This window comes from Jaculus jaculus, chromosome 3, assembly GCF_020740685.1.
Source record: "Jaculus jaculus isolate mJacJac1 chromosome 3, mJacJac1.mat.Y.cur, whole genome shotgun sequence".
NCBI classification, from domain to species: Eukaryota; Metazoa; Chordata; class Mammalia; order Rodentia; family Dipodidae; genus Jaculus; species Jaculus jaculus.
Genome location: NC_059104.1, coordinates 65,434,993 through 65,453,638, shown reverse-complemented (window position 1 = coordinate 65,453,638; position 18,646 = coordinate 65,434,993). Strand labels below are relative to the sequence as shown.

Below are 18,646 nucleotides of genomic sequence, written 5' to 3'. Positions count from 1 at the left end.
CTGACACACACAATACCCCAACACTGCGGATTCCTTCAGGGTTCGGCTTGACAAAATGAGGGGCCCTGAGAAAGGATCTTTCTAAGAAGGAAAGAACAATGCATTCATTATGCATCAAGCTTCTAGGCTTAGCTGTGCTTCAGACGCCTATTTGCTTGTATTCTCTATTTAGGAAAGATTTATTGCACCTCAGAGTTGCATTTGCATAAACATTCAAAATACAAACCAGCTTCTATTTCTAAATAAGACCTATAAGAAACAAAAACCTCAAGCCACAGGCTTCATTCAGCTAATCAAAATATCACAAAAAAATCTAAGCCTGCTTCTTGAATTTGAGGACTCAGGATAATGGTTAACACAACAACCGATCATTAGAATTTCCAGTGTTCTCAATGAAAGATCTGATTTTCTGTCTTCTGAAAAAAGATACCACTATGCAAATGTGTGCTTGTGTTTTAAAACTCTCAAAGGTTCCAATCTCAAACACTATAGAAATGTTTAAAATAACAAAAAGGTAAAAGGTTCATGTGCCCATTCTCCACATCTCCCCCTTTGTACTAAGAGATAAGTGCTGCCCCTTCTTAGTTCAACTTCGAGTTAATCAGAAAAAGGACAGCTTCAATCCTTTTTCCCAAAGGAAACAAGTGCCTTCACACACTTCACTATGGAAAACCAATCATACTAAAAAGCTGCTTCCAGGGCTGGAGAGATGGCTTAGCGGTTAAGCGCTTGCCTGTGAAGCCTAAGGACCCCGGTTCGAGGCTCGGTTCCCCAGGTCCCACGTTAGCCAGATGCACAAGGGGGCGCATGCGTCTGGAGTTCGTTTGCAAAGGCTGGAAGCCCTGGTGAGCCCATTCTCTCTCTCTCCCTCTATCTGTCTTTTTCTCTGTGTCTGTCACTCTCAAATAAATAAATAAATAATTTTTTTTTTTTTTAAAAAGCTGCTTCCAGATTTGGTGCCTTCAGCAGCCAATTTTCATGGATGAGAAGCCAGAATCACTCTTGAATCTCACTATGCACAAAACTATGCAACTTGGACACAGTTCATCCATAATTAACACACGAGTCCCTCACCATTTTCTTGTTCATAGTTTCAAAATATGGGTCAGGAGGTAGTCAAAAATATCAATGTAAGAAAATTTATTCTGGGTTAATAGCAATTTAAAATGCCACAAAATGTACCAAAAATTACACAGGAAATCAGACATGATTTTAAATGCCCAATATCTAATGTTAAAGAACCCACCCACCTGCCAAAACAAAGTCTTTAGTGCTTAGGGAAAGTAAATTGCAAACATCTCAAATATATCTGGAAATGAGGCAAACCTGCCAAATCCTGACTGACACATTAATTTTTACCATTTTTAAAAATATTCAAAACTGTCAATAGAGGATGTAACTTGGAGAAAAATATGGAACAAAACAGTGGCCCAACGTTTCTTCATATACTTGAAAATAAGTGTACTATCTCTCCATAATTTCATTCTACGAAGTACAGTATTTTCTTCAAAGCCTTAAGCCAACAATTAGCGGGTATACAGAAATCAACAGACTCAACAGTGTTCCCATCTAAGGACACTTTATTTAACCAAGGAATTGTTTTGAATTCTGAACACTCATTGATATGCACACAGTGCTGGCCAATTAAGACTTGTCAGGCGCAGACAATGCTGTACCGACTCCAATCACATATCCAGAGTGAGTAGGGAACCAGGGCCCAGCTGTCATAGTAAGGACTGTATACATGCAAATTAACAACATCCTCAAAAGAAACCACAAGAGTAAATGCAGATACCTGGTTGTGCCCAAGGCTGCTGGGAGAGGGTGTACTTGGGGCCTCCCTGATTGGCCATTGTTTCTAGTGCTGAGACCTAGTGGGAGATGAAAGTAGAAGCGTCATGGTCATCGCTGGTGACTCAGACACTGCTCGCACATGACACACACCACTTAAACCAGCTAAACCCATAAGCCAATGGGAAACTCTAGAAAAAGGCATTGCAGCTCTGTTTACTGTGTGGATAACTGAGTTAACAAAGCTCAAGGAGCATTTCTTCAAGTCTCCCAGTTCTCACAGGTAAGTTTCTTTTTTTTAATATTTTTTATTTTTTATTTATTTATTTAAGAGCGACAAACACAGACAGAAAGACAGATAGAGGGAGAGAGAGAGAATGGTCGTGCCAGGGCATGCCAGAGCTTCCAGCCACTGCAAACGAACTCGAGATGTGTGCGCCCCCTTGTGCATCTGGCTAACGTGGGACCTGGGGAACAGAGCCTCGAACTGGGGTCCTTAGGCTTCACAGGCAAGCGCTTAAATGCTAAGCCATCTCTCCAGCCCTCAGAGGTAAGTTTCTTGACAAAGAAACACACAAAAGGAAAGGCAGAAGCAGCTTTCCTCATTTCGACCCGACTTTTTTGTAAAAGCCTAGACATGAGTAAAGACCCACAGTCCCACTATGACATCACTGCAAACATTTTAACTCTGACATATTTTCCTATCTTGATTTCCCATGATTATAATTCCTTGTGAGCAAGAATTAAATTTAAAAGGTCAATTTCTACTATTTTCACAGCAACAAGAAAAATCTTAATTTGTAGCTACTAAGGAATCTAGTAACACTTCAGAGGATACTAAAAATAAACTTACAATGCTTTATCAAACTGCTTGAAAGAAAATAAAACCTTTTACATATGTAGCTGAGGTTTTAGCATAAGATGGCTCCACCAGAAGAAAGTACTTTTAGCTTAGCTATAAACATAAAATATACTTCCTTTAAAACATCAGGGATGCCTTACTGGGTAAGGTACCTGCCTGCATCGCTGAAGGACACAGCTTCAATTCTCCAGTACCCATGTAATCCAGATGTACTAGGTGGCACATGTGTCTGGAGTTTGTTTGCAGCGGCTAGGGGCCTTGGCACGCCCATCCTCTCTCCCTCTCCCTCCCTCTCCCTCCCTCCCTCCCTCCCCCCCTCCCTCTCTCTCTCTCTCTCTCTCTCTCTCTCTCTCTTTCTCTCTCTGCCTCTCTTTCCCTCTCAAATAAATAAAAATAAATATTAAAATGCCTTAATTAAATCTTTACCTCAAATTCTTCTAATTTTACTACAGTCTCTCTGCAGCACTTTACGATTACCAAGTGCTCACTCATGGACCTCAGGTAGGAAGATGGACGCTGTAGCTCCCCTGTGCAGCAGACAACTGCGGCTGGGAGAAACTGACTTGCTGGAGATTTCAATCAGGAGGTGGTAGGAAAGGATCCAATCCCAGTATTCCTGGCTCCAAGTCTGTGCTTTTTCTATTATGCCCTCAACACTGCATCCTACTTAAGAGGGTTTTCTACTCACAGTGTTCTACTGAGAGTTTCAAGCAAGTTGCGGCTTAATGTATGGACAGTTTCAAGGTTTCAGGGAAAACACTCTAGCTCAAATGGTTTCATATGCACTTGTCACCCCAACTTTACAATGGTGTTGCATTCTCGGGTCATCTAAACTTTTAGAGAAAAGACTGTTTTTCCAGAGGCAGAAAATGAACCAACAACATACTTCTAGTACTGTTTTTCCTTTTCTCAGGAAAGACTATTATCAGACCAAAACTCAGGAAGGAACCAGATAAACCAGATAAAGGAAAGTTCATCTTATACACTCAGTTGCTACAAAAATTTAGTTCCTTGGGTCTGAGTGGTTAAGAGCACTTCCTGTAGAAGCATGAGGGCCTGGGGCATCCTGAGAGACTGCTTGGGAGTTTGATCCCTAGAACCCACATAAAAACAGCTAAGTGCATCACCCACACATTACCCTAGTCCCCCAGAGGAATGGAGACCCAAGAATCAGCAGAGCTTGCAAAAACACGCCAAGGTCTGGGGTCAGTTATACGAGTTTCCAGCTCGCAAAAGAAGGAACTAAGGCACCTGACGTCTAGCTCTGCTGGCCACAGTGGGTGAGCACGCCTGCTTCAGGGGAGTAGAAGGGGCGCAGCATGAGCACACATGCACACACACACACAAACACATGCCACATTACACACACAACAACAAAAAATCCGTTCCTGAATCTGTGAAATGAAGGTGCTTTCTGTGCCAGAGACATAGCTACCGGAAAAGTACAAAAACAAAACAAAAAAAAACATGAATCATTGCAACAGGAATCCTGGAAGGAGCTGCACAGCCAAGATGCAGCTAGTGGGGTGGTCATTTCACTGCATCTCTAGATGTACAAACAAGTCTCCTGACAAGCTACAAATGGTCTCTGTACACAAACATGTTTTTATTTTGCTGTTGCAACCTATATTCACATTTAAAAATTCAGCCTAATATAGAAACCAGCCAAGGACATATTGTCAATGAGGCTTGTATTCAAATGGTACTTACTAGCCTATAGATACAGGTCTGAAAGGTGAAACCCTGATTCCTTTCTGTACCTGTAGATGCTGTAATCATTTCTCAAGGTGCAAGCACTCATTACAAAATGCTAAACAAAAGCATGAATTTCTGCATTTACTAATGATAATACTGGGTATGCCTTCAAAAAATTACTGTGAATTTAAAAAAAACCTTAATCATTTTCTGCTATTCAAAATGCTAGTAACTACCACCAATAAATCCTAAAATGTAAAATCCTAAATAACCCATATATCTGTATTAATTCTAGTGCTCATGGGTCTTATCTGTTTCTGATTCTCCTTGCCAAAAGGACGGGACGGAACCTGGATCTGCAGTGAGACAGCATAAAGGGGTGTTCAGCGATTCCCCTTCTACATTTGAATCATTATGAAGTCAGCCTTGAAAGGTTTCTACAGAAATGATGTTTCCTTTTAAAATGTTCTTAGTGTCTAATTCCAAAATGAACAATTAATGTTATATCAAATTTAGCCAGATCAATTTGGCCAGCAATATCAGTAAGTTTTTGTTCTCTCAATTTCTACAAAAATTGTGCTAAGACTCCCTCCTCAGTTGCTAATTCCAAAATACTCATTCTGCTGCTGTCATATACAGTATTAATCTCTCTCTATATATATATATACTATTTATACCAGTATTAATGTAGATCTCCCACAAATATACATTACTAACTATAAGTCAATTTTCCATGAGAATAATTTCAATAAAAATGATAATTTATATGCAAATCACCAAGAGTTAATGCTTGTTCCTTGTTAAAAAAAAAAAATCAAAACCTGTTCAAAAAATCTCTCCTACTTTTCTTTTTTTTTGTCAGAAAACAAGTATCCATATTTGAAATTATTAGCACTTATGGACTAAAACCTACTAACTGAATACAAACAGAGAAGTAGCTTAATATTTCTATATTTGCCTTTTGATTTTTTAATTAACTCTTCTAGTCTGTCTTTATGACAAGTTTTAGCATGTTAGTTGTTGAGCTCAATATCAAGTTACTAGTGAACAATCTGCACAGGTCTATAGTTGTTACAAATACACTTTGGACAGTTAAAACTTGTTCAATTTGAAAGACTCACCATATTTCAAGCAGAGGCTCAATACATAAAATTTAACTGCAAGACTTTAGAAGCTTTAGTAACAACATTCATATATAAAAATTAATTAGACCGAAACAAGAATGTCAAAATGGGGGCTGGAGAGATGGCTTAGCAGTTAAGGAATCTGCCTGCAAAGCCTAAGGACCCAGGTTAGACTCTCCAGGTCCCACATAAGCGAGATGCACATAGTAGCACAGACATCTGGAGTTCGTTTGCAGTGGCTAGAGGCCCTAGTGCCCATTCTTATTCTTATCTCTAGCTCTCTCTCCCTCTCTCTGTCTGTAATAAATAAATAAAAAGAATGTCAAAATGGAACTGAAGAGATAGCTCAGCAGTTAAATGTGCTTCCTGCATAAGCATGAGGGACTGAGACTGCTGAGTTCAAATCTCCAGATCCCACATTAAAATAAGAAAGAAATAGAAAGGAAAAGGAAAGGAAAAAAGAGTCTTAGGCTTTTAAAACAAGACCAGGTGGAAGAGCAATGGGGATAGCCACTGCAAGCAAGCATATAGGGCACTGGTAGGACACATACATGTGCATACACCACACATGTACACACAGAAACAAACAGAAGCCAAAAGAAATGTCTGAAAATGATCACATCTGCTGTTCTCTCTGCTGACATTCACCCGTCAGTGGGCTCTGGCTGGGAAGATGGACAGAATCAGACTACCATATCCTCTTACTCAATGCACCTCACAGTTTACAGTGTAATGATTAAAAAAAATCTTCAATTCTCAATCACTAATACAAAAAGGGTCAAATCTCATGTTAAATTAGAACGGAAGAAGAAAAATGTCTCATTTCAAATAAAAAAAATCCTGATATATAAGACTGGCTGCTGCCATGGAAGCCTAAGAGCACAGATCCCAGAAATAGCCATCAAGGTAAACTGCAACGAGGATAAGATAGCATGTCAGCCAGGGCCAACTATAACTCGCTCTGCACTATCTGTACTCTTCCTCTCAAAACTAAAACTTTGTAAGCATATGCAGGCCTGCTACCAACTTCCATAAGGTAACAGTGATTCCTAGAACATTTAGTGAAGCCTTGAGCTCACTGTCTCCTTCCTGTGTGTATTCACAAGACAGCAATTGAGAAAGAAAGCTAAAGGACAAACAAGAAGGACTCCAGCAAGGAGGCATCAGTCTATACCTTTGTCATGAACTCCTCCAGCTGCTCTACAAACTGCTTGGTCTGCTGCTGAATAAACTGCTCACAGGCTGACTTCAGGTGCCGGTCTACATCTTTCTTGGAGTCAAGATAATGTTCTCTGATCTCAGGAGTACCCTGAAAAAGAAGGTGACAATCTCCTCCTATTTTATGTGCCTAGAAATGACTAGGCATGTAAAGAATGCTGTTTGATTCCCACCACCAATGAAACAGACTCCTTCTCACCTCCAACAAGAACTCTATCAAGGCATTGTTGCTATTCAGCCTAAAAAATCTCGGAACAGTCATAGGGTTCAGGATTTTAAATGCTGCATCTGTGAAACAAAATTACTCATCCAGTGAACATATACAGGTTCAACAGAGAAGCCCTGTGTAACACACACCAGTTCTCCATGGCCACAATGCAGGAGGTGTTCATCTTTATCACATCCCTTCCAGGAATGGCTGAGGTGAGGTAGCACCAGTGATGGCTACAGTACTACAGTCATTCTCCAAAACTCACAAGTAAAAAAATGTTAACTCATTGGAACTGTCCAAACAAAGAAAGTGACAAATGGTATGATAAAACTTCACTGCTTTACTTCAGATGTTCAGTAGATTTTTTCAAAAGCATATGGATATACTTACCCAGCTTCTTTGTTGTGATCCTGGCTGGCACAGAAATTTATACACTTGAAACAGAGTGAATAAACTAATGTGTCAGCCAGAAAGAAAACACCAAGAGGATATATTTACCCCTTCACCTCCAGACTTAACTAGAAACTACACAGAGTGCAACTGAGGTCTCATTGATGTTCAAATGCAATAAATTATAACATTAGTCATGAGAGTTAGAGGCTTCAAAGTGAAGACAAGTATTAATAAGTGACAAGTAAGAGGAAAAAAAGAACTTCACTTTGCCAGACTGGAGAAAGCAAAGAGTGAACTGCTCCCAACGTTGGCTTTGCAAGCACAAGCCATGATGGCAATTAAGAGCCTTGAACATGTTCTTAATGAAAAGAACCTCTACAGAGTCAGCACTGAGAAGACAAACTCAAAAGACTACATGGTAAGTTTACATAAACTTCAATATTTGGGGGAAACAATTTTTTTCAAAGTTGTAGTCTATTTCATTTTCTCAGATCTCAGTGGATCTACATTACAGCCAAGTGGCAGCAATTTATGAATTAGAAATAAATGCTGTGTCCCATCACCGACACAAAGGACTATACAGCAGAAATTCCTCAAGGTCAAACACACTATTCCTATACCTCCCGCTGCAAGGAAAGAAGGAAATCAACCAAGAGAGTTGGGAGATGGAGAAGCCCTTGGGACAAATATGCTTTTTAAGAAATTACGAATTCTTTAAAAGCAAAACTCAGACGGTTTGGCTTCTATTTTCAAAAGGAAATGAGAAAATCTATGAGTAGCACACACAAGCTTTTCAGAATCACAAAGTGTTGGCTATAGTGGACATGCGAGAGCACTAGAGAACACACAACAGAAGTGTCCCAATACAACTCTCCAAGAGGCCAGGATGGAGCTCAGCTGAGTTAAATCAAGTCTACTAGCTTATATATACACACACTAATTAGGAAGCTAAGAACCTGCTATCTTTGGAAATCCTATATTTGCCACTGTTCTGAAGTATAGGACACAGAAAATATATGCATTGTTATTTCCAAGACTGCCCCAGTATATAAGGGAGAAGTTAATTCACTACACAAATGGATACCTTAAAGGTGTAACTTAATCTTAATACCTAAAGGTGTAACTTAAATCTCTTAGAAATGATTAAGAAAAGTTGAAGTTTATAGAAATGTGCAAGTAATTAAGAGAAACAAGTGTCATTTATGATATACCCTTAACTACTTCAAGTCAACAGCTTAGAATAACTTTGATCTTTTAAAAATTATTTGTTAATTCAGAGATAATTCATTAGGACAGATAATCATCTTTTCCCATATATGTCAATATATATGATATATGTCAATATCTATGATATTTTACAATGCCTCAAGTTTATTTAAACACACTGACATATATTTTCATTCTTGATGGTTTTCTTTTACATTCTGTTTTTTTTGAGGTAGGGTGTCATTCTAGCTAAGGCTGACCTGGAATTCACCATGGAGTCTCAGGGTGGCCTCAAACTCATGGCAATCCTCCTACCTCTGCCTCCAGAGTGCTGGGATTAAAGGTGTGCACAGCACGCCTGGCTCATTCTTAATGTCTTGGCAACGCACTTAAGGCATCATGTCAACTTCACAGCATTCTATTTACCTAGTAAGGTGGGGCAGGGAAGCTAAAACCCCCACCCAAGAGCCAGGAATGATGGGACAGGATCAAATGCACTGACTCTCGGCCTCTTAGGTAAGGATTTCTTCCATTTTTACTTTGGCTTGCTGAATTCTTATAAATTGATAAACTTCACTCAATTAGCTGGCCTATGCCACTTAGCTTATAAATATCTGCTGCAGTGACTTTTTCATCTTAAAGCTGTATATGGTAATATGTGGATGGGCCTGGGGCAGGTAATACTCGATTGCAAACTCACATATATATATATATATATTTTCAAGGTAAGGTCTCACTGTAACTCAGGTTGACCTGGAATTCACTCTGTAGTCTCAGAGTGGCCTCAAACTCACAGTGATCCTACCTCTGCCTGAGTGCTGGGATTAAAGGCATGCACCACTATTCCTGGCCTCTATCGCAAACAGAGGTGTTCAGATATAGCTCCCTTTATAAAGGAAATACAGCACATTAGAAGTAATTACGATAATGACAGATCAGCTTAGTATGATTAAGTAACATATTTAGCAAGCAAAGCATGCAAAAGAAATTGCAGATGAACATAAAATAAACCTACAACCTTACTGACACATCTGGACAGGTAAAACACACCCAGTTGTGCCAGCCAGGACAATAAAGTACCTCTAGTTTTCTTGAGGTCCAGGGAAATTTCCTTAATGGTGAATTCAGTATGAAATGGAGCAATTTGTTCACGAAGAATCAAAAGGTGCTTAATTAAGAAAAGTTGTCCATCAATCTGAGTCTAAATTACAAGATAGAAAATATGGATATTATCAGAAACCAAACCAAAAAACAGGAACATATAAAATATTCTTAATCAACAGTAATATATCTAGATTTATAAATTTAGGGTATGAATAATCCTTTCCTCTATTTTCCCCAGGTTACTCATGTCAGAATTCTCTGGAAAAAATCTTGCTTCCAACTTTCAACATTACCACTTGCTCTACTTAGGGATTCCAAGAAAGCAAGTCAGACAAAAGGGTAGAAGAGAAGTCAAGTCTACTTAATTTGATGCAAAATTTGGTAGCAAAGATGATGTCACCTAGGAGCAGCAGAGCAGGGGACACAGGAGAGTCCAAAGTGTGAGCATGATTTTGTCATCTCACGATTCTGCTATCTACCTTCTAGAGGACAGTTTTCCTTACTTCCCATGTTTTCCAGAATACTAGACACACCCCTAAGTACACTACAAAAGGAGCCTCCAAACATAAAAGAGGAAGTGTTCCCACCCAAGATTATCCTGTCACTGACACAGCACTGACTCTTTACACCCTTTTGCCCTCTCAGGACTAATGCAGAGTTCTAAAACCCTGACTCCGTCCAGAGCAATAATCATGGTTCTCATGTTAGGAAGTGTGTATATTAATCAAAGTAAGTCTGTATTTGCTCCTTCTTACTGCTCCTCAAGGCAGAAAATTATTTTGAAAATATTTTCTAATGACATTTATATATTACATTAGAAAACTTATCCTTAGATCAGCAATACAGACTTTTAAAGAGGTTAGTTTTGTATTAGTACTTTGGTATATGTGTGGTATGTATAGGATGTTCATGCCCTGTGTGCACATATGTGGAGGCCAGAGGAAGACATCAGGTATCTTACTCAATCACTCTTCCACCTTGATTTCCTCAGAGTCTCTCACTGACTTTGCCCCAGCAATTGTTCTATCTCTGCTCTCCTCAGGGCTGATGTCACAGGCATGCACAGCCATGCCCAGCCTTTTACATGGGTGCTAGGTATCAAACTCTAGTCTTTGTGCTTGCATAGCAAGTGCTCTTTTCCTTTTCACCATCTCCTAGCCCTTAAAGAGTTATTAAGCAAAGTGGTGCCTCCCTGGTCTCTCTTCCCACTTCTAATAAACCCAATCAACATAAGAGTGACTTATGGAGTAGAAATTCAATTCATTCAGAAACACAGAACATTAGTTAAGTACTAAATGCTACACATTTTGAAATATTTGCTTTCTTTTTTAAACTTTCTTTTTTTAATGGAGAAAATTTTATTTTATTTAATTTATTTGAGAGTGACAGACAAAGAGAGAGAATGGGTACACCAGGGCCTCCAGCCACTGTAAATGAACTGCAGACACATGCGCCACCTTGTGCATCTGGCTTATGTGAGTACTGGGGAATCAAGCTTCGAACCGGGGTCCTTAGGCTTCATAGGCAACTGTTTAACCATTAAGCCACCTCTCCAGCCCAATTTGCTTTATTTTTAAAAGGAGGACAATGCTGATAGCAAAACAGTGTCATTTAGGTTTCATTTGCTTTAGTAAAGCTGTTGCAACCCAGCAAGTCATTATCATGTGAATTTATTAAACTATGCATTCCACTAAATATGTAAAAATAATCTCTTGCCTTTAAAAACTAGAAAAGCTCTATAACATAAAAGACAAAATCACATAATTTCAGCCAGGAAAATAAATACATAATGTTTACCAAACTGAAGTCTTCCCCATGTGTACTTAACCTTTTATAACATCTAGGAAAAAGAATCAGATAAAGGGCTAGAGAGACGGCTGTGAAGCCTAAGGAGCCACGTTTGATCTTTCTCCAGATCCCACATAAGCCGGATGCACAAAGGTGAGGCAAGCAGAAGGTCATGCATTCCCACTAAGTGGCGCAAGCATCTGAAGTTCAATTGCAGTAGCTGAAGCCCTGGCATGCTAATTCATTCTCTCTCTCTTGCTCAAATAAAATAAAAAATTTAAAAAGAGAATCGGATAAAGAGAACAGAAGGCTTAGGTATAAAGGGCCATAAACAAATGACCTCTTCTTAATTCATTCTTTCCTCCTAATGATCGAAGAAATGTATGATCACTGCAGAAAATCTGGAAAAGAATGAAAGGTGCACAGAACAGAAAAATAATCACCCACAGTCACCCAAAGCTTTCACTGTTGAATATTTGCTTCACAACATTTTTAACTTTATAAGTCACGTTCTGTATCTGATTTCTATCAGGTCTTTTGTTTTTCTTTAAATTTAGTAGTTGTGTAATATTCCACCATACAGAATATACTCTAATTTATTTCCCCAATGATTAGTCATGATTCCTAATTTCACTGATTATAAAAAAAGATGAGGTCAGACCTGTTACTTGCAAATTGTTTAAAACATCCATAACTTTATTTCCCATACTCTTTTAGTCCCTATATCAAAATTTCATCTCAAATCTATATACCATGAATGGGAAAATTCAGTGGTCACAAATAAAGATACAGCTTTTCTGGCAACAATATATTCTTTTTCTGTTTGTCTGTTTGTTCTTTGTTTTTTTGAGGCAGAGTCTCACTCTAGTGCAGGCTGGCCTGGATTCACTATCCCTCAGGGTGACCTCGATCTCATGGCAATCCTATCTCTACCTCCCAAATACTTGGATTAAAGGCATGAGCCACCATGCCCAGCAACAGTATATTCCTTTATTGGGAGACTTTTTAAAAAACTATCTAAAGCCTTAAAGTTAGAAAGCTGTAAGTCACAGAGTTTGAACACTATAGGCTGCATGAAATTCTGGCTACAAATAGCCCACATCGCTTCTTAGGTTACAGGTATTTTAAGTGGAGAGTTAAGTACAGCAACACGATTGGCCATGCTCTACTTCCTGCAAATGCTGTGGGAGAAACTTACAGCCCCAGAATGGGTGCTCATTACAAACCTTAAGCCCCATGTCATCACAGCAACTACTCTTAGTCATACAACTCAAGGGCCACAGTATCCTGTATCCAAAACTGACTGGGTCATTTCCTCTGTGTAAGGCCATTCAACTTAAAACACTAAAGAGATAATGAAATTGCTATGCTTTCTTGAAAATAAACACTTTCTTGGTATTCCAGAGAACTATCAGTACCATTTCCCAGTTGCTAGGGCAATAACAAAAAAACCTTTACCCTATACAATTTACAATGTCAGTACTAATTTTGGTGTGTTAGTGAAGCTGGACTCAGTGCAGTCTTCAATGAAATACTAGCTTTGGGCTAGGGAGATAGCTGAGTGGCATAGAGTGCCTACTATGCAAGCCTGAGGGCCTGAGAAGATCTCAGACCTTCTGAGTTCAATTCCCAACATTCATGTAAACAGCAGGCCATGGCCATGTGCATGCCAGTAACTCTAGTCCTGGAGCAGAGACTGGAGAACAGCTGGGCTTGTACAAACAGCAGTTCCAATTGTAGAGAAAAGATTCTACCTCAAGGAACTGCACAGATGAGTGACAGAGTGTACTGGGGGTTCTCCTCTGGCCTCCACACACAGGCGCACGGTGTGCCCACATGTGCATGCACACGCATGCATACACACCGCACCATGCAGTTACCACACACACACACACACACACACACACACACACACACACACACACAAAGAAAAAATACTAGCTTCTTCCAACAGGTCTCAAAATTCAATACTACTAATTACTGCCAAGCTTTCAATTTCTATATCCATTAAGTAACTGCCATAATAAACAATATTATTATAAGTACTAAAATTTCACCTAACACATCATCAAACCTTGTTTTTGCTGATAGACTCTGATGCTCCTAATAAGGACTGAATGCAGGCAGACAATGCTTCCTGTGATAATCCTTGGAACACCGCCCTCTAGTGAAATAAAAGAGAAACATCAGTTTATGGTACTTACATCACGAAACAAAAAACATCCTACCACTGAAAGCAGAGAAAATTTACTTGCCTTCATGATTGGATTTACAACTGCAATCATTCTTCCTAGAGTTTTCTATACCCACGCAACCTCTCTGGACTACCAAAGGGCTCTGTAGTGTGCACTCCCATCTGGAAACATTGGTGCACCCTGCAGTAAACGTGTGCTAGCTCCTGCTGCAGGACTGGCTCTGCGCTGGAAGTTGGGCAGATCTGGGGCCAGCTAGGCAGGCAAGGTTCTAACTTCATAGCATCTCACTCCAGAATGACCTCAGGTTGTGGATGGGGCTTGTTATACAGTCCAGGCTGGCCTCAACCTCCTGGGTACTAGAATTACAGAGGTGCACCACACCAGCTGTCTCAGAGCTTCAAAGCTAGCTGTAAAACAAATCTCAGTAAATCCTCCTCTAAAAATTGATTCCAGGGCTGTAGGAATGGCTTAGAGGTTAATGCACTTGCCAGCAAAGCCAAAGGACCCAGGTTCAATTCCCCAGTACCCACATAAAGCCAGATGCACAAAGTGTTGCATGCATATGGAGTTATTTGCAGTGGCTAGAGTTCCTGCAATGCCCATTCTCTCTCCCTCCAACCCCCCCCCCATCTGCCTCTTTCTGTCTCTTTCTCGAAGAAATAAATAAAATATATTGGAATTTCAAAGGGGAAAGTGTGGGGGGGGGCGGAGGGAATTACCATGGGATTTTTTTTTATAATCATGGAAAATGTTAATAAAAATTTTTTAAAAATTGATTCCAGGGCTGGAGAGATGGCTCCGCAGTTAAGCGCTTGCCTGTGAAGCCTAAGGACCCCGGTTCGAGGCTCGGTTCCCCAGGTCCCACGTTAGCCAGATGCACAAGGGGGCGCACGCGTCTGGAGTTCGTTTGCAGAGGCTGGAAGCCCTGGTGCGCCCAGTCTCTCTCTCTCCCTCTATCTGCCTTTCTCTCTGTGTCTGTCACTCTCAAATAAATAAATAAAAAAAATTTTAAAAAACTGACTACAGGTAACTAACAGGCACTGTATTTTAAGATGGTTCTTCATTACACTCATATTTTAAAAACAGAAAAGAATGCTAGAAATAAATAGCCAACAGTGGGGAGTGCAAAAGTACCATTAAATTATAAAATATTGTACGTAAGTACAGAGAATCCTGGGGACTATGCCAAAATTCTTATAAAATAAAATTACGTGGTGCTGGATGTGGAGACACATGGCAATAACTCAAGTACTGGGAGAGGGGGAGGTAGAAGGATCATCAGCTTGAGGCCACTATCAGTTACATAGCAAGTTCAAGGCCAGCCTGTGTTACATAAGAAACTATCTGGAAGCCAGGTGTGGTGGCACACACCTTTAACCCCAGCACTCAGGAGGCAGAGGTAGGAGAATCACTGTTGAGTTCGAGGCCACCCTGAGACTACATAGTGAATTCCAGGTCAGCCTGGACCAGAGTGAGGCCCTACTTTGAAAAACAAATTTAAAAAGAAAGAAAGAAAGGAGGGAGGGAGGGAGGGAAGGAGAGAGGAAGGAAAGAAAGAAAGAAGCTGTCTGGAAAAAGAGAAACAAAATTATACTTCAAAGTCAAGTATGGTAGATTATGCCTATAATTGCAAGAGACTGAGGCAGGATTTCTAAAAGTTCAAAGCCTGCCTGGGCTATACAGTGAGTTCCAGGCCATCCTGAGCTACACTAGAAAACACACACACACAAAATGGGTGTCAGTAGGGTTTAAAAAAAAAAAAAAAAGATAAGCAGGCTGGAGAATACAATAAAATCAGCCAAGGTGACTTCTTGGGCCTATTTAGGTTTGGCTAAAGTCCCTGTTCAGTACTCTCACAGACTTTACTGGCTAAGCTCTAGAGTAACACAACAAAAAGGTTCTATGTGAAATATGCCTTCTGCACATTTCCCACAAGAACTTGGCTCCACTGTAGGAAGTTTCTGAATCCCACTCCAATTTCCTTATTCCCTATCTAGTAGTTAAATGAAACAGCAAAAGGTTAACTGTACAGGCAAATCACTAGAAGAGCTCATGATCCACTTAAAATATGACACAGAACAGTGTTGTCTTGACGGATCCCATGGGAGATGTGCAATCTTGTATGGTCATAAGCCTAAGGACCCATGTTCAACTCTCCAGATGCACAAGGTGGTACAAGCGCACAAGGTCACACATGTGCACAACGTGGCACATGCATCTGGAGTTCAGATTTAGTGGCTGGAGATCCCGGCCTCCAATTCTCTCTCTCTCATTAAAAAAAAAAGGGGGGGGGAGTCAGAACCACTAAGCTGTATAAACAACTTTGTTTTAGAAGCAAACCACTGGCAGCAAATATGCGGACAGCTCTGCTGCTTAAGGGAGTAATAACCATATCATCAAGTCAGAGTACTTAGAATAGCTTTGCAAAATCAGTTTTAAAAGGCGCTTTTTAAAAAAAAACACTGCTGCCAGTGTGGTGGTGCACGTCTTTAATGCCAGCACTCAGGAGGCAGAGGTAGGAGGAGCGCCATGAGCTCAAGGACACCCTGAGACTACATAATGAAATCCAGGTCAGCCTGGGCCAGAGCGAGACCTTACCTCCAAAAACCAAAAAGTACTGTTAAACTTAGCAAGTACTGGGTACTAGTCCATGGCTAGAAATACAGGCAATCTTATTCTGTTAAAGATGCTGCTTCTAGTGTAAGACTAGATTACATAGCTAGGTATGGTGGTGCATGCTTGAAATGTCAGCACTGGGAAGACCTAGGCAAGAGGAGCTACAAGATCAAGATCAATATGAGCTACCTAGCAAAACACTATCTTAAGATCTTAGATCAAAGCAGCTGCATTTAATATTAAATGCATATCATGCTGATATGACATCTATGTATCATTTAAATTTCCTCCACCTTTTTTTCCACATACAAACTAAGGCAAGTTAATCAGATTTAAACTTATTGTAGTCACAGCACCTTAAAAACTAAAGCCCCTCTCAGAAAGTCACAAATATACTTAGAAATTCACCTTCAACTTTAATGAATCCCTGAATTAGACTAACCTTTAAAGTTACCTTCATATGTAAAATTCATGATTCTAAGAATGTCAAACAAAATATTCCATCCATCAAGCCCTCAAAGTAAATTAAAATTTTAAAATATTCCAAACAATTCACAGTCATGGTAAAAGAATTTACACACATACATCTATACATCTATATAACTTGGAGAGACAGACAAGAGTTCTTCGAACTGTCGGATACCACATCCCATGAAGATCTGCTGGAGAAATTGTGTTCTGTGGTCTAAGATTGAGAGATTCTGTAGAACCTAAACCCCAAAGGAAAACAAATACATTTAGGGCATGTAGGTGTCTTTCATAAAGCAATTTACATGGTAACTATAAACTGTATATTCTCATTAGTTATCAACAACTAAAAGGCATCAGTTTTTCCCACCTCATAAAGATGCCCAAGATATCTCAACCAGTAATAAATGAGGTTTAAGCTGGTGAGAACTGGAATACACAGACACATTCCAGTCATATATTCAACCCAAGTTGTTGTTTCTTTCAAAGTATTCAATAACCTTTATGGGATAAATCAACAGCATACTTAAATGATAGCATACAACCAGATTCTGGGAGGCAAATGTACATGTACTCATGTAAAAGCAACTGAGAACCAATGAAGGTAGGAGAGTAACAAGAAAATAAACAATTATAAAATATTATATATGTATAATATAATAACTATAATAAACTATTATATTTTATATATATACATACATACATATACATGTATATATTCCTCTTTTTCCTTCTTTCTCTGCTTGCAAATAAATAATATATTTTTCCTCTTTTCTTTTTTTTTTTTGGTTTTTCAAGGTAGGGTTTCACTCTAGCCCAGGTTGGCCTGAAAATTCACTATGGAGTCTCAGGGTGGCCTTGAACTCAAGGCAATCCTCCTACCTCTGCCTCCCAAATGCTAGGATTAAAGGCATGAAAGGGGAGTGCTGGAATTAAAGGCGTGCACCACCACACACGGCTTTCCTCTTTTTCTTGAGATAGGGTCTCACTAAATTGCCCAGGCTGACCTTGAACTCTCTTGTCCAGGCAGGCACTGAATTTCTGATCCTCCTGTCTCACCCTCCCAGGTAGCGTAATTATAGGCCTATACCACCAGAGCCATCTAAGCAAACAATTTTAAACAGGAACATCAAAGTTGGCTTGCCACCTGCTTGTCTTTATGCTAAGCTGCACCACTTACAGACCTCATTAGTACATTCAGTTCCCAAGTGCCATCTTTTCTATTTTTCTACATATTTGAACTTTTTTCAATAATAAAAATAAAAGCAGGGCTGGAGAGATAGCTTTGCCAGCAAAGTCAAAGGACCCAGTTTCAATTACCCAGTACCCATATAAAAGACAGATGCACAAGATGGTGCACAAATCTGGAGTTCATTTGCAGTGGCTAGAGGCTTTGGCACGCCCATTGTCTCTCATGTAAAACTTGCAAAATCATTAATTTCTTTCAATTTCCTGGAGTGATGTTCTACAAGCCCAAAACATCAACCACATTTCAATCTTCATCTCTAGACTAGTCTCCCTAGTTATAGCTCTAGAACAATGCTGTCCAAAAGAAATTTAACATGCACCATAAATGTGACCCATTCAAACGCCACCATACAAAAGTAAAAGCAAGTGGAATTATAGTATTTTTAGTTATATTCAATACATCCCAAACATCATTTTAAAATGTAACAATATAAAATTTGACAATATTGGGCTGGGGAGATGGGTCAGTGATCAAAGACAGTTTCTTGCACGGCCTGCCCATGTAAAGCCAGATGCACTGTGGCATATGTACCTAAAGTTTGTATGCAACAGTCAGAGGCCTCTTTCATGCCCATTTTTCTTCCTCTCTCTCTCACACAAATCAACCAAACAATAAATAAATAAAATTACTAATATGATATTTTCCATTATGCTATGGTAAGTCTTTGAAGTCTGGTGTGCATTTAACATGCTTACAACACATTTGGTACATTTCTGTCATACCTGG

At 39.6% G+C, this 18,646-nt stretch overlaps 1 protein-coding gene across 2 annotated transcripts in view; it reads right to left on the bottom strand.

The window, feature by feature from the left end:
• The window catches only part of Cog3 (component of oligomeric golgi complex 3), a 73,592-nt gene that overhangs the window by 7,425 nt on the left and 47,521 nt on the right, over positions 1 to 18,646 (bottom strand). For both annotated transcript variants that reach the window (XM_004665865.2, XM_045145425.1), the window contains 6 exons: positions 16,789 to 16,913; positions 13,467 to 13,556; positions 9,581 to 9,701; positions 6,890 to 6,978; positions 6,647 to 6,781; positions 1,796 to 1,871 (listed from right to left, as the gene is read on the bottom strand). In XM_004665865.2, coding sequence (XP_004665922.1) covers positions 1,796 to 1,871; positions 6,647 to 6,781; positions 6,890 to 6,978; positions 9,581 to 9,701; positions 13,467 to 13,556; positions 16,789 to 16,913 — 636 coding nt within the window. The remainder of the gene's footprint in view (positions 1 to 1,795; positions 1,872 to 6,646; positions 6,782 to 6,889; positions 6,979 to 9,580; positions 9,702 to 13,466; positions 13,557 to 16,788; positions 16,914 to 18,646) is intronic.